Source organism: Camelus dromedarius, chromosome 17 (genome assembly GCF_036321535.1).
Source record: "Camelus dromedarius isolate mCamDro1 chromosome 17, mCamDro1.pat, whole genome shotgun sequence".
NCBI lineage: Eukaryota > Metazoa > Chordata > Mammalia > Artiodactyla > Camelidae > Camelus > Camelus dromedarius.
The window spans coordinates 15,263,616-15,279,385 of NC_087452.1; the positions used below are offsets into that span (position 1 = coordinate 15,263,616).

Genomic DNA, 15,770 nt, shown 5'->3' on the forward strand with positions numbered 1-15,770 from the left:
CCAAAGGTTGTTTATATGAACACAACACAGAACTATCTGCTATAGTTTTGACTTTCAGAACCATGGGTTTACCAAGTTAATTAATTTTGTTTGGTAAATCACATATCCTCCATCAAATGCCCAATTTTTTAAAAAAGTATATTGAACTTCCTACTCAAAATTAAGAAACCACAAACTCTTTGAATAATAAAAATCAACAATCTCACCTCTCAGTGTAACTTGGTGAATTTCCAGGAAACATAACACCATTCATTCGATTTAAACTATTGGAATTGTTCTTCCTATGAGAAAAGAAAAAAAAACACTTTTATGGATAGTTCAGTTCTTTAATTCCGATGAGAATCATGGGTCTAAATGATCTTTTGTTAAGACCTGTCACAAAACCAAATGAAAGACTTCTAACAGAAATAACATAATTACAGGATTATCTTAGTATCTTATTTAACAATACAAGTCTAAAAACAAATTCATCATTACTTTTCTATCAAATCAGAGATATATTAACCATTAAACGAATGTTTCTCAACAGGGGGCAACATCCTCCTACAACCCCCCTTACCTCAGGCCACATCCCCAGGGGACATTTAGCAATGTCTGAAGACATTTTGGGGGCAACTGGGGGACATTACTGGCTTTCCGTGGAAGCCACAGACACTGCCAAACCTCCTGTAATCCCAGGACATTCACTCATAATAAAGTATCAGTAGTGCCAAGGAGTGTGCCCTAAAGTGCTACCTTAATTTACTATAGAAACCTTGACAACTGGAAATACTTTTTCCATCATGACATCACGTTGTTATCAAGTAGCTATTACAAACCTAGGAGTTATGCCCTTGAAATGCCCTGTAAAGGTAGCTAGCATGGGATCCCAGGGCACTGAGTGCCCTGACAGTACATAACACAACAATGTTAAGACTGTAGTAAATCATGAAGCTCTTTAATCCGAATCTCTCCACTGGAAAAACATACAGGTAAGGTTGTTGGTAACATTCTACTTTGGGGACTGGCCGGTAGGTTCACAAGTATTAATAAATGTTAATGCTTAATTACATATAAAATAAATGCAACCTATTTTTAAGCTTAATATATTAGAAATGATATAATTAGAATATAATAGAAATAGAGAAACAGAAAAATCTCTATACTTACTCTGAAGAAGGATAAACACAGCTAACAACCATCACATTCTGCAATAACAAAAACTGGTGATTGATATGAGGAAAAGTACTATAACGTGCAAGTGTAATTATTTGTTTTCAATTTCTCAAAATCACCTTGGTATTAAGTTAACATTTATTCCAATTTTACTAATAAAGGAAATGGTTAAAAATGAAAATCAAACAGCAAAAAAAAAAAAAAAAAAAAAAAACTAAAATAGCAAAAGACCAAAAATCTAATACCTGAACTATTCATTTTGTTTTGGGTTTTTTTTCTTTTAACTTCACTCTAGTTACTTTGGAGTCCTGACATTATTTTATGTATTATTTAGGATACAATGAAACTATACTCTCTTATTTAAAATAGAATCATACCAAGATATTCAGAGATTTATTTAGGCCAGCTATAATGAATTTTCTTATAAAGTAGTCCAATCAAGTGTGATATGCAGCATCATATACCTAAGAGAATCAAACCTTTTTACTAGTATTAATCTTCCTGGTAATAATAACTTTGTTAATAGTCAGCGCTCATTGAAAATTTACTGAGCCAAAGTAAATGCTTTACATTGAATTCTCCTCACAGCCCTGATATGATTCACACTTCACAGATGAGGAAACTTGAGACTTAGGTTATGTAACTGGTCCACGGTCACACAACTATGACTATTATGGCACTGCCTCTTCATCCAAAGATTGCCATTTAAAAGTCTGTGAGCTGAAAATAAGTGGTGAAGAATAATCTGTTTCCTGTCCTTCAGGAATCTTACTAACTTGAAGGCACAGAAGCTCAATAAAACATATTAATCCAGTCCTAAAGATCCATTGTAAATCACTAAGTAATGATTTTGGATTTCTTTTCCAAGTATAAAGGAAACTGAATTTGAATTAGAACCTAAAAGTGAACACTGGACTATGTTCTAGAATCAATCACCAAAGGAATTTACAAAACCAATGGTCCAATCTGGGTTCCCACAGGGCTCCTCCATTCATTCTTCACTCCAGACAAGTCAATTTCTTGCTTTTCCTTCCTTCAAACATTTTAACATCTTTGTTTCTCACAGTTTCCTCTGTCCAGCATGGCCTCCCCTTTTAGCATTCTCTATCCCACAAAAAAACTTAATGCTTCTCTCATTCTTAAACATGATCTACATCTTTCTCAACATCTAACTTAAATGCTTTTTGTCAGCAATTTTTCCAAGTTGTGTACTCCTGAACTCCAGAAATGAAAAAATAAATTCTGCTAACAAGTTTGCAAAACCCTCTATTATTAAGATATCGATTATAGAACTTCTCAGAACTGTTAATATGTTGAGGTATACTAAGAATTTCCAAGGGACAGTAATAAATTGCTTTTCCCAAACTTAATTAATCTCAAGCATTCCTCTCTCTCTCTCTTATGAAACCTTTCTCTGAAACTTCAAACACAACTCAAAAATCATTTTGGAAAAACTTCAGGTAGACTGAGAAACCGATTTCAAGAAAAGGTGCCTGAAACAGAGCCCACTCAATGCTCTTTTCTGAAACCTATTATGCTACAGTTTAATAGAATTCCAATAATAAAATAAATACCTTTTCTACTCCTCTGAGAAATTTGTCTGTTCCTGTATAGTTTCTCCTTGGATCTGTCAGCAATTCACATAGTCGCTGAATAGTAAAAGGTATACTGCAAAAGAATATAATTTTATAGTTTGAGGTGATTCATTATCAAGAAAATTAGGAACATTATTACTCTTGCTAGTTAAAGTTTTATCTAGTCATTCGTGTGTTAAACTACAAAAGAAAATGCTACCACAGTGGAATGAATCACTTAAAAACAGAAGAGACAATAGGCACACCTGTCCTCTTAACAAGAAAACAATGTCCCTCTCTTACCTTAAAAAGCAATTTAAAAAAACATCCAAAGTTAACAGAAAGCTTCAAAACTTAGAAAAAACTTTAATTCTTAATTCTAGTAATTCAGTTGTAAGTTTACAAGACAGGCAACACAAATAATAATCAAATCAGACTTTATTTGAATACAGAAACTTTCTCAAGTATTCTTTTGCACACAAAGATTTCTTCTTTAGTGTTCAAATTACAAATGTTTTGTTATCAGACATTATAAGACAAACGATTCCACTGAAAAAGTTATTATAAATACGGTTCTGCTCCATAATTATAATTTTATATACGACCGACATGTTTCATCAAACTTAAAACACATATATTTTGTACAAATACACTCTGTATTTTGTTAAGTACTTGTTAACTTTACCAAATACTTCAACCAGAATCAAATTTTCACTTGATCATAGCAAATACAAAACTGACATAAATTGAACCTGAGATCATTTTATACATGCAAAATAAAGTTTTGATCTCTCATACTACGAGCATTCCTCAGAATTACAATATGAATAGCAAACATCTGAGCATAGACATGACAAATGCAGCTAAAAAGTGCAAACAAAACTTCAGACTTCAGTATTTGCCATATAAATCTATTTATTCTCCTCATAAAATACAATTACAAAGTCTCAAATTAATAGTTATCATTCACAAAGTTATTTATAGTTTACAGGCAGTTCTACACAAAATTCCCTCTTGCCCACAAGGTAAGGCAGCTACTGATTAATAGTGCAGGACTCAAATTCGGTTTCTCTAACTGCAAATCCCACGCCCTCTCTACTATTATAACACACATACTTAAAATACTATTTTCTAACTGGACAAACGATGTTTAGTTCTCATAAACAAACATGTTAGCTATTTGAGAGGCCAAGAATCAATCTTCTCTCAAGTAGTATCAAAGCCTAAAGGTCAGAAAACTACAGTTCTGCCTAAAGACTAGGCATTAACTAAAAGACAAAATGTGTGTCTGATATTCTGAATATTCAGAAGCAGATAGAAATACAAACTTCTGATATTCATCGTAACTGCTATAAGGAAAGTTCTTCTGTTTTTGAGAAAGAATAATACTTTTTGGTACTTTTTACTCGAAATTCAAAATAAAGGATGCTGCCATAACTAGTATCTTTGTTTCTCCAAATTGTATCTTTTTTCATATTTGACTAAAAGCTTCTTAATGGCAGGATCTCTTCACACACGATACTCAATATACAATTTATATACACCTACAACTGAAATGCAGCGCCATCATGGATTTCAGAGTATTCATGGTATACCTGCACCTTAGACCCTCTTTTGAGTTAACTACTTTACAAATCACACACACACACACTCTCTCCAATGCTATTCTCTCATTAATGATCTCAGGCTGATAGTGTAATCAAAACAAATAAGCAAAATAGCACCCATGTTAAGCACAAATATTTAATAGATACTTAAAACAGATACTGTCTTGTTATGTCCTTTCCTTCAACTAATTTCTCTCACACACCAATAACTAGTATTTTATCTTAAAATTAACTTTAAAACATAAGTATCTTCCAAATTTCAGCTTAACAGTGTTTTTACACTAAGTGTTTTGGCTAATTTTCTTTAGGAAGGTAGGTAAAATTGTAGTCAATTATTAACATTGTACGTGCAGGTGAATATTAACACTGCTTTAGGAGGAAAAATGTATTATGTTTGGATAACAATGTCAGCAATAATAGCCTATGATAAAATGAGTTTACATTCTTAAGACACTTTCAGAAGCTTTTAAAGTCATTTTACCAAGTGTCCAACAGATGGCACCAAAATGTTATACAACTCTCCCCGTCCTCAAGTGAATAGGCTTAAAATGCAAGCATTTCTTATAAGTGAAAGGATCCACTGGAAACGTTTTAATTTTGACAACTGGATTGAAGGCGTCTTCATACAGTTTGTACTTTTTAACCTTTTAAATAAACGTGAGAGCCTACTGTAAGCTAGAAATATTTACTCAATAGCAGACCTGACAGACATGTAAATAATTAGAATAAAAAACCCAATTACAATAATAAATGTTAATAAAGTTGTGTATACAGGGCTATGGAGACAGAAAAAACTGTGTGCCAGGGAATCAAGCATAAACGTGGGAACACTTAATCTGAGGTGGGTCTTTAAAACAGGTTTAAGAATAAACCAGATAAATCTGAAATGAATACTTGGTATAACTATATGAAAGGTCTGCTTTCTGTTACTCTTCAATTACACATTAAGCACACAAGATAGTTTATTCTAACTCCTGAAAATGTTAATGTTTCCCCCCAAAAACATCACTAGCTAAATTAAGACATGTGCTAAGAAAAAAAAAAAAAAAGCATGCTACTAACTCTCAATAAAAAATGTGAACCAGAACCCTTAAATTTTGGAGAATGGCTAGGGGGTGGGGGAGATGTTCATTAGCATGTGTACAGTAAAGTAATTTAGTAGAAAAATATTTTTGTTTATTTCAAATAAAATGCATTGAGGTACTCTGCAATATATTACCTATACATTACCTTATCTGCCCACACTGTAAGATGAAAACTAAGATCACATAAGCAACTGAAAAAAAATTTTTTAAAGGATATAAGCAAACAAGAAAGTATGTCTACAATATCCAATAAAATTTTTTTAAAAAAATTATTTCAAATGGTCTTACTCAGAAACACTACAGCACACAGTCAATGAGTCCACTTTTAATGCACACGTCACCTACGAGGTAGTGCGCTAATACTAGCTAGCCCACTGGGAGACCTCCCCCAAGTTTACCTCCCTTAAGTCTCCATGTCCTTTTCTGGGAAACAGGGATTCTGAAAGCGCACTTCTCATGTGGTTATCACAAGCACTAAATACATATAAATCATGCATATAAATCACTGAAACATTTTATAAAGTGTTCGATAAATCTTAGTTCCTCTCATCATCCTGATCCCATCTGATGTTTAATGTAGACTGTGAGAAGGCACAAACCCCTGAAAGACCAACTACAATGAAACAAAACAAACAAAAAAATCTTTTAAAAAATATTCAATTCCAAGGAAAGTAGTTAACCCTAATGAAACAGCATCACGAATTTTTACATTAGTTATTTGTCTGAATCTGACTGCAATCTGTCCCCATCTACTGATTAAAAAAACAAAAATCATCTTGCATACCTAAGAGCTATGGGAATTCAAATACAAAGAAAGCTGAAAATCAGAGAAAGAAATTTTAAAAAATAAAGCCCTAAAGGTACAATTTCCTACATTTTGTATTTTAACCCAAGAAGGATTATAGTGACTTAAAATTTTATTATGTTTTTAATTTATCTTATCTGTTTAAAGATGTGATCAAGATGTGCCAGTAATTCTAGATATAAAGTAAGGTATTCAGCTGGAAAGAAGGCATGAAGGAGGAAGAAGGAAAAGAAGAAATGCACATTTCATTTAGAGTCTAAGATTTTTTTTAAAAAATCAGAAAACCTATACCTTACCTCTGTTATGTAAGCAATGTTTCTTATAAAAAAATGATAAAAGGAGTATAAAATAGAAATGAAAGGCCATTAAAGTAAAAGGCCAAAAGAGATAACCATAAAATCATTCTATTTAAAAAATGCTAAAATAGCCAGTTCACTTTTGTTTATGTATAAAGATGTGATTTTTATTATGTTTTTATTTTCTGACTATTAATGGCCACAATTATACTATGTCTTAGTTGTTTACAGAATTACTTGAGTTTGACATGAACTATTCAAGTGGAAACTAACGGAAATTTCTCTTATATATCAAAGGTTAAATGGATGGAATTTTATTTACTCAAGTCTTACAGAAGTCAGAAATAGCACTGGAACCTTGTGATATTACTTTACTTAGAGCAATATGATCTTTCTGTATCAAGTTTTATTTAACATTTGTATAAATATACATATCATAAATATTCATATGCATGTATTTTACACCTCAAATCAAACGTTAAGAAATTCTGAGATTTACTGAAAACAGCACTGGAAAATGATGAGTAGAAAAAATTAAGAAAATGGAAGAATTAGGCTCTTCCAATAATGGTAAGTAGCCCTAAATTAGTATCTGTACCATATTCCCTACTCTAGAACAAATCTACAGCAATTGTCAACATTTTTAATTAAGTTAACCACCTTCTGTAATACCTGAATTATTTTACTTGCATCAAATAAAAATACTAAGGTTAATTAGATTTCTGCTATTTCCTCTCTTTCAATTATCTAATTTTATTAGAAAGAACATCATATCAAACCGTATTACCCCCAGACAAGGAAAGGCGAAAGCAGAATACGGAGGGAAGGTTACTAAATAATTCTTGATTCTCAACTAGTTGCGCTAAGAAAAAGGAGTGAGAAAAACAAAACATCTTTCAGCTGATTCAGTATGCTCAAAAAATACTGACACTAATAATTAACAAAACATGCAAAAATTCTATTTTCCCCAACAGAGGAGCAGAAAGTCCAGCTAGCAATAAAATGGGTCAAAGGAGTAAAAGAACAAAGTAACAAAAGGTTAGAATCCATTCTCTTATCCCCGAATAACGTCGAGCTAACTGCACACAACACAAAATCAAAAAAGGAGTAAATGTTTTATAGATTTAAAAGTATTTAAAAAACCTTGTATATGATCCTCTTTTTTAACAGTATTAAATGGTAAAGTCTCAGGTGTAGAAACTTTAAAAACACCTGCATTTGTGCACACGTGCAGACAAAACAATCAAGTAAAGTTTCCAGGACTGAGCAAAATCCAGTTACTTATGCACATTAAAATAACTGGCCAGACTATCATGCCAAAAGATAAGCACTCCTCAGTTGTGACTGACTTTATCTGCCTTAGAAATGTTAACAGTGAAAGATTTTTAGGTACCAAATGGTTCTGCACCTTTCCTAGATCCCCTCATAAATACAGAGCCATGCCATTGTGGTCAACTACCCACAATAAGTGAAACGTACTGCTTATTTTACAAAGGTCTTGGGTCTAATAGCACTGTCAAAAGAGCAGAAAGACTTAAGTAATTTACATTCATTATTTTCCGATTTCAAAAATTCAGAGGATATAAAATGATTTTTTTAAAACTACAAGGAATGTTAAGTTATATTCTCTCTACTTCTCAGAATCTCTTTGTGTACCATTACAGGAATGAACTACTAGCTACAATTGGTTTCTGAAGTATATTCATGTTGTCTATGACAGAAAAAGGATTTTTATAAATGGCCCCAGTTTGAGTAAGCCCATAAACTTTTGTTCATTATAATCCCACACTGAGGGCAACAAATGCCTTTTAAATGACAATTCATCAAAGTTTCTAATTTCGTTAATTTTCAATTTTTGGTGTTTCTCACCTAAGAAAGTATAACTTTAGTTCTGGAGAGTAGCTATAATCCATCTTCTATAAAACTTTAAAGTTCAAAAATAATTTTTAAAGGACAAGAAAACATAAAATTTTTTAGAAAGAACTTAAGTATTCAACAATGTAATTCTATCTACTTACCATGCCCCATTAAACCAAAAATAGATACAGAAATGTGGTTTTATTCCTTTCATTCACTCATTCAATACCTGTTTGAGAACCTACTGTGTTCAGGCATTCACTGTTGTAGGCCTGGTAAGGAAAAGTCACCCCTGCTCTCCAAAATCTTACAGTTCAGGAAATCAAGCAAACGAATGAACAATTTCCACTTCAAAGAAAGAAAATTTATATGCTGACAATTCTAATTTTAGGAAACAGAAAGCTTTTCATGCTAGAATACTATGAAGCATTTAATATAGAGCTTTCACTAATTAAAAGCAAAAACAAAAACTAAATGAACTTACCAAAATCACCAAAAGAAAACCAAAGATACGAAACCACAATTCATAAAAGAGCCAATAAGAAAATGGATGTTCAATTTCACTTGCAATCAGAGAAATTCACGTACATACCCAGAAAAATATTGAAAAAATAAACTACCTGCATTTAGATACACACAGAAGCACAAATGAACACATTTTGTGAGGTCAATTTGGCAGTAACGTATGCATACACTATGACCTAGCAACTCCTTTTTTTCAAATTAAAAAAAAAAGAAGGCAATCTATACCCATATTCAACATACGACATTTATCAACACAAGAAGGTATGTACAAAGATGCTCACTACAAGCACAACTTGTAACAGCCAAAAAAATAAACGCCCACCACCAGTGGGAACAGAGAAAATGAATTATATAATCTGTTCATATAACAGAAAATAATGTAGCCATTTCAAATAAATAGACAAAGAAAAGACAAAGCTATACATGTACCGATATAAAGATTTCAAAGCTCTTCTAAAGGTAAAATACAAGTAGCATATAACATTATCCTACTTTCTCTTCTTTATATATATACCTAGGACAGTTGGGGATCTTTTTAAAACTACAAATGTACTTATGTCACTTTTACAATTTAAAAGATGATCTATTACAAATAGCGGAAGAGGTATACTCCCAAGGAGAAACCCTCAAATTAGAACTGAAAAAGAACAAAATGCTACTTCTACTCATCACTCTTCACAAAACTTTTTTTCAAATGCAATTTATGTATATTCAAAATACAACAGTAAAACTGAAAAATACTATAGACATGTTTCAATGTACCATGTATCACTATATAATGATAGACAAAAATGAGTAAATTAAAAATATTAATTTATCACTGATTAAGACTTGGATTCTGCTTGATTAAGGAAAATAATTCAAAAACTACCTCTGAAAAATCAAATTAAAAAACATAAATTCAAAATATCTATAGTTCAAAGATGAAAAATGTTTTACAAGTGATTATGTTTAAGTATTTAGGCATTTAATTATCGTTCAAGTCATTTCAGCGGTAGGTCAATTACTTGTTTTACAAATTAAGAAATTATGAATATTTAGATTTAACACCTACATAACTATGTTTCATCCAACTTAATTTGAAAGAAATGGAAATGGCATTAGTAATTCAGAATCACCAGTGAAGTAGCTTCACATTCACAAAGCAGTAGTACAGTTTGCCTTATTTCACTGTAAGTCTTACTTTTAAATGACAGTCATAATTTACTGAAATAAAAGAAGAGTTACCATAACATCTAAGTATCTACCTCTGCACTGTTTAGAAATACCCCCAAGTATTCTTAATGCAAATTCAATTCAACAGTAATTATTAACATAAGTAACATACTTCTAATACACAGCACATGGCTTCATCTAGGCACGGGCTTTAAAAAAAATTAGTATTGATAAGAAAATATATGCAATATGGTTAAATAATTTTCAACAGCACAACAGAGTACACAGTGAAAATAAGTCTCCTACCCATCCCAAGTGTCCCAGGGCAGGTCAAAGGTAAGGCTTTAAACTGTCCCCAAATAAAAGTATTTCAGCAACATACCTAAAACCAAAGCTTAAAGATTTGATATTTTAAGCCAAACTGTTTATAAAAGCAGGGGAATGTGGCATGTAACAAAAGGTTAACTGAATTACACTATCTTGTTGCAAATCCCATGTGATTAAGTAGCTGAAGAAAAAAATGAGACCATTTATGCTACCTAAAAATATTCACAAATAAAAACTTCCCCTAAATGTGAATTCATGTTAACATATCCACAATTCATTAAATTAGATAGTCACCCAACACTACAAATTTTTAATGCCAATCTAAATACTGAACAACTTCACGAATAGTTCTTCCCTTCAATAAAGGGAACCCTAAAAACACAGTCTTAAGAAAGTATTTAAAATAACAGAGTATGACACACAGCAATATGTTTTCAAAGGTCAGTTCCATTTTTGTGGAGAGAAACTTTTCTGTGCAATGCTTTACAAAGGATTAAAATGGTTTCTTGTTGGAGGAAAAAGGTACTCCAAAAAAAAGTTTTTAAATAAAGAGTCATTAAGTAGAATCCTTTCATAAATTGTTATTTTTCATTAAAAAAAAAGTTATTTATATCAACAATATACAGGTTCTAAACAAAATATAAAGATGTATAATATCAAACATAAAATGGAAAGAAAATTTAAAAAATATTTTCTGATTCAAGTTTCCATTGTTATACACATTTAAAGTCTAAATGCCACTGAGCCATATAGGTGGTTCAAGTTTAAAAAAAAAATTTTTTAAGCCATATGTATTTTTGAATACTTGTAAGTTGGAAATCAATATACAAGACATAGAACTTATTCTAATGGATAATCAGTTATCAAACAAGACACATCAAAACAGAAAAATCTGTAATACTCTGCTAAAAATTAAACCTTTAAAGTAGTATTAAATGCATACCCATTAAATCCAGTGACAATTTTCAGTATTCTTTCCTTCATTTCATCAAAGGGAATATATTCGACATTAGGGTTGGGAGGACCTCTTGGTTCAGGAGCTGAAGTTCTGAAATCATCCATCACTTTCTCCAGTTTGAAAATAAAATAGCCTTTGAATTGGGACCACTGAATCCTATAAGCAAAAAAAAAATTTTTTTAATATACCATGTAGCTTTACAATTCTTCAGCATAAAGCACAAAAATACAGAATTTACCATGAAACTACACTAACAAAATTAAGATCTGGAAAAGTAGTAGTGAAAATATCTTTGTTCAGCAGCCTGCACCACACGTGATCAATCTGACTCACAAGTTCCAAGCTGGTTCTATCCAATTCTCCCAACACCTGACCCAAACAAAACCTAAATCTCAGACTAAAATCTTTAAAATTAACTACTCTGGCAGAAAGTTTACTAAATGCCATTTTCCATATATTTAAAACATTATTTTGTTTTGACTCTGTCCTTCACAACAAACCTAACCAGGGAATGTGTTACTGCCCACATTTAAAAACATGTTATTAGAAACTGGCCCAACTTTATTTTTATAATTTTAAGGGGACAAATCAGAATGACTTCATACCCTAAGCTCTTAATATCCAAGCTATAATACTTATGTAGACTAGTAAATGTTTCTTGTCTTTATCTTTAAGCAAAATAAACTTCAATCTCTCCTTTTTCTTTTACTTTCAACTAAAATTTTTAGTATTTTGTCATTTAAAAGGTATATATCATAGGATCTACCCAAGATATATCTTGCAAAGTAAAAATACATAACATCCTTAGGTATTTTCATATATGTTCATGAACTCAATATAAACATCTTTTTAACCCTGTCTCCTCATATTTTACCACTAACATAACATTTTGTGATACCTGCCTGAATAGCCTAAATTCAAGAATGCCATTTCTCTAAACACTACACTTGTTAGTGGGAGCAGATCTCTTACAGAGGAAAACTACCTAAGCAAGATAAGACTGCTCATCTGCAATCACTCTTCCATCCCATCCAGCAACCCTATAAAAACTAAGGCAGCAGTTCTCAAAGTGTGGCCCAAGAGGTCAAAGCTATCTTCCTAAGAACAGAGTTGACTTTTTCACCGAGTTGACATTTGCAAAGACTGTAGGTGCAAAAACAGCAGTGGGTAAAAACGATGACACTTCTGCATAAATCAAGGCAGCAGTACCAAACTATATAGTAGTTATTATTGCCTTCTTTATCACCACAAACTCAGTTTTTAAAAACCTGTGTCACTTGAAAGTTAAATAGAACAAAACAAATTTACTAATTTAATTAAATCTCGACCTTTGAATACAAACACATCTTTAATAGCCTGTGTAACAAGATGAGATGTACATCTAAAGGACTTCTGCTGCATAACAAAATACTACGGACATCTCATGTAATTATAAGTTAAATATTGCTGCCAGCTATTTTTCATAGAAAGCCATCTTCACTTGAAAAAAATGTCACACAAATAACGCTAATTCAGAAAAGGAGAATTTGGTAGACCAGGAGAATTTGGTAGACATTTTATCAAATATGAATAAGTGAGTCTATCACTTCAAGAAAATCGACTGAAATATTTGTGGCCACTGATAAAACTTGAACTTCAAAATAAAAAATTTGAAGTCTAGCAATGTTTACTCCTCACCGTGAACCTGAAAGGTTCCTCATAAATTTCCAACACATTTTAAAACCTATCATTGTTGATATAAAAGATACTGCGTGACCCCTCCCCAAAAAAGTACAGGGAAGAAAAGAAACAGAACTTCATCAAAATAAAAAACTTGTGTATCAAAGTACACTATCAGCAAAGAGTGAAAAGGCAACCCCAAGAGTGGGAGAAACTATTTACAAATCATCTATCTGGTAAGATGTTAAATATCCAGCATACATAAAGAACTCCCACAACAAATAAACGAAACAACCCTGTTTAAAAATGGGCAAGGTACATAAATAGACATTTCTTCAAAGATATACATGTGGCCAACAAGCAAATGGAAATACGTTCAACATCACTAATCATTAGGGAAATGAGTATCAAAATCACAATAAGATAGAACTCCACATCCATTAAATTGATGGTTATCCACCCCCTACCCCCGAAAAAACCCCAAAACCAAACCAAACCAAACCACTACTGGCTGGAAAGGATATAGAGAAACTGAAACCCTCATGTATTGCTTGTGGGAACATAAAATGGTGGGGCCACTGTAGAAAACAGTATGCAGGATCCTCAAAAAAAAAAAAAAAAATCAAAGAATTACTATATGATCTAGCAATTCCATTCCTGGATACCCAAAAGATGTGAAAATAGAAACTCAATCAAATACTTATATGCAATGGTGGGAACTACCTCAATGTCCATCAACAGATAAATGGATACACAAAATGTGGTAGAGATATACAGATATATCTGTATCTATATATACACAATGGGATGTAGCCTTAAAGAGAAAGGAAATTCTGACACATACTACAACAATGATTAATCTTGAACACATTATGCTAAATAAAATAAGGCAGACACAAAAGAACGAATATTGTGATTCTACTTGTATGAGATACTTGGAATAGTCAAATCCAAAGAGCAGAAAGGCTCTTGCCAGGGGCTTGGAGAAGGGATGCGTGAGATGTTTAATGGGTACAGAGTTTCAGAAAACATATAAATGGCCATTAAGTCCATAAAAAAATGGTTAACACTGTTAGTCATTTAGCCATTAGACAAATGCACATCAAAACCACAAGACACCATTTCACACCCATGAAGGTTCTAATAAAAAATGATAGACAGTAACAAGTGTTGGGGAGGATGTAGGGCAACTGGAAACCTATACATTGTTGATGGGAATGCAGAAAGATGTAGCCATTTTGGAAAATAGTTTGGGTTGGCAGTTCCTCAAAAAGTTAAAAAAGAATTGATGTGTATGATACTATTGCATTCTGTTAAATGAGTAAATTATAAGGTAAATAAATTTTATTACTATTATTTTTAAAATTGGGTGAGGGTGATTAATTAAAGCTATGTGCATGATTACCTTTTCCCTCCTTTCCCTAGTCTATTATGGGAAGGGGATTTAATGTTTAACAAGCAGAGGCAGCACATTATAATTTATGACATGCCTAATATTAGTTTAAGTAATATACAATTGTCAATGGTTACTAAAATTTATCTTTAGATTTCACTAGACTCCCTACAGGCATTTAATACATAAACACATCAGGGAAGATTAATGTAATAGGAGTCTTACACTTTTGATTTCTTAAATTAAGAATTCTTCTTGTAGTTTTAATAATCACCCACTAAGTCGTAACCCGTTTTACTAATTAGGATTTCCACATACACAGAGGTTTTTTTTTTTTAAACCCATCTTTCCATTAACTGCTTGCAAATCCACCCGTGACATCCAAACAACAACATACTAATGGGAATGGTGAGACAAGAAGTGATGGAAACTAGGTAAAGCAAACTAGGGGGAGCTTCAGACTCTATCTAGGTCAACTAGCTTCAGGTCAGACAGGAATTAAGTCCCATAAAATGAAATGAATTGTGTACAATTTATATTTTTAAGTTTAAAAGTATCAAGTAGTTACTCTAAATCAGATCTAAGAGATGTAATTTGAAAATTACTATGTCATATATATGATTGAAGAAAAACACACTTCTATAAAATGTCAAAAGATAATGCTTTCTGATACAACACAACTATTTGGTAAAAACAAAAGCAAAAAACTTCCCTGAAAATTATGTAATTTGAACACAAAAACAAGCCATGAGTAAACCAACTAAAAATTTGGCAACAAAAATAATTTTCCTATGAATGTACTCATTGGATGAATAGAAACAAGGAAGAAAACCAAAAAACCCCTTATTTTTCAAATGAAAATTAAATTATTCTGAACAGATGCTCATGAAACAAAAACGTTTTCAACTTAAGGATCAATTCCTCCACGTTAAAACTTCCTCCCCAATTAAAATACATAGTCAGACTTTAAATCTGCTTTGCTAAAATTAACAAGAATTTACTGAAATTCATTACCCATTAATTTTTTTTTAAAGTTAACTTCACTTCCCTTCGCTTTTTTCTTCTCTTTCCCTTCCATTTTCCAATTTACGCAGGTTATCCTCTAGGAAGGCAAAACAATTCCTATCACTAATAAATATATCCTCCTACTAAACACCGTACTGACCTTTTTTCTCCATAGGAACTCAGAAGTTCACATTAAAACAAACATGTTTCCCTGACAATTATCAGGTTAAAGGTATTTTCAGAGGCTCAAGGGCAGAAAACCCATCCCTTATTTCCCAGCTGGTTCTAAAACATTTTAGTGGCCAATAGCCACAATCTCAACTTGTTGCCTCTTACAGTTCCAAATTCTATTAAGATCACTTTCTACTC

At 32.0% G+C, this 15,770-nt stretch overlaps 1 protein-coding gene across 1 annotated transcript in view; it reads right to left on the reverse strand.

Moving 5' to 3' along the window:
- PPP4R2 (protein phosphatase 4 regulatory subunit 2) overlaps positions 1 to 15,770 on the reverse strand; it is a 50,177-nt gene that overhangs the window by 5,283 nt on the left and 29,124 nt on the right. Inside the window, exons 3-6 of the mRNA XM_031470738.2 lie at positions 11,330 to 11,500; positions 2,730 to 2,823; positions 1,150 to 1,187; positions 207 to 281 (exon numbers count right to left, since the gene is read on the reverse strand). Coding sequence (XP_031326598.2) covers positions 207 to 281; positions 1,150 to 1,187; positions 2,730 to 2,823; positions 11,330 to 11,500 — 378 coding nt within the window. The remainder of the gene's footprint in view (positions 1 to 206; positions 282 to 1,149; positions 1,188 to 2,729; positions 2,824 to 11,329; positions 11,501 to 15,770) is intronic.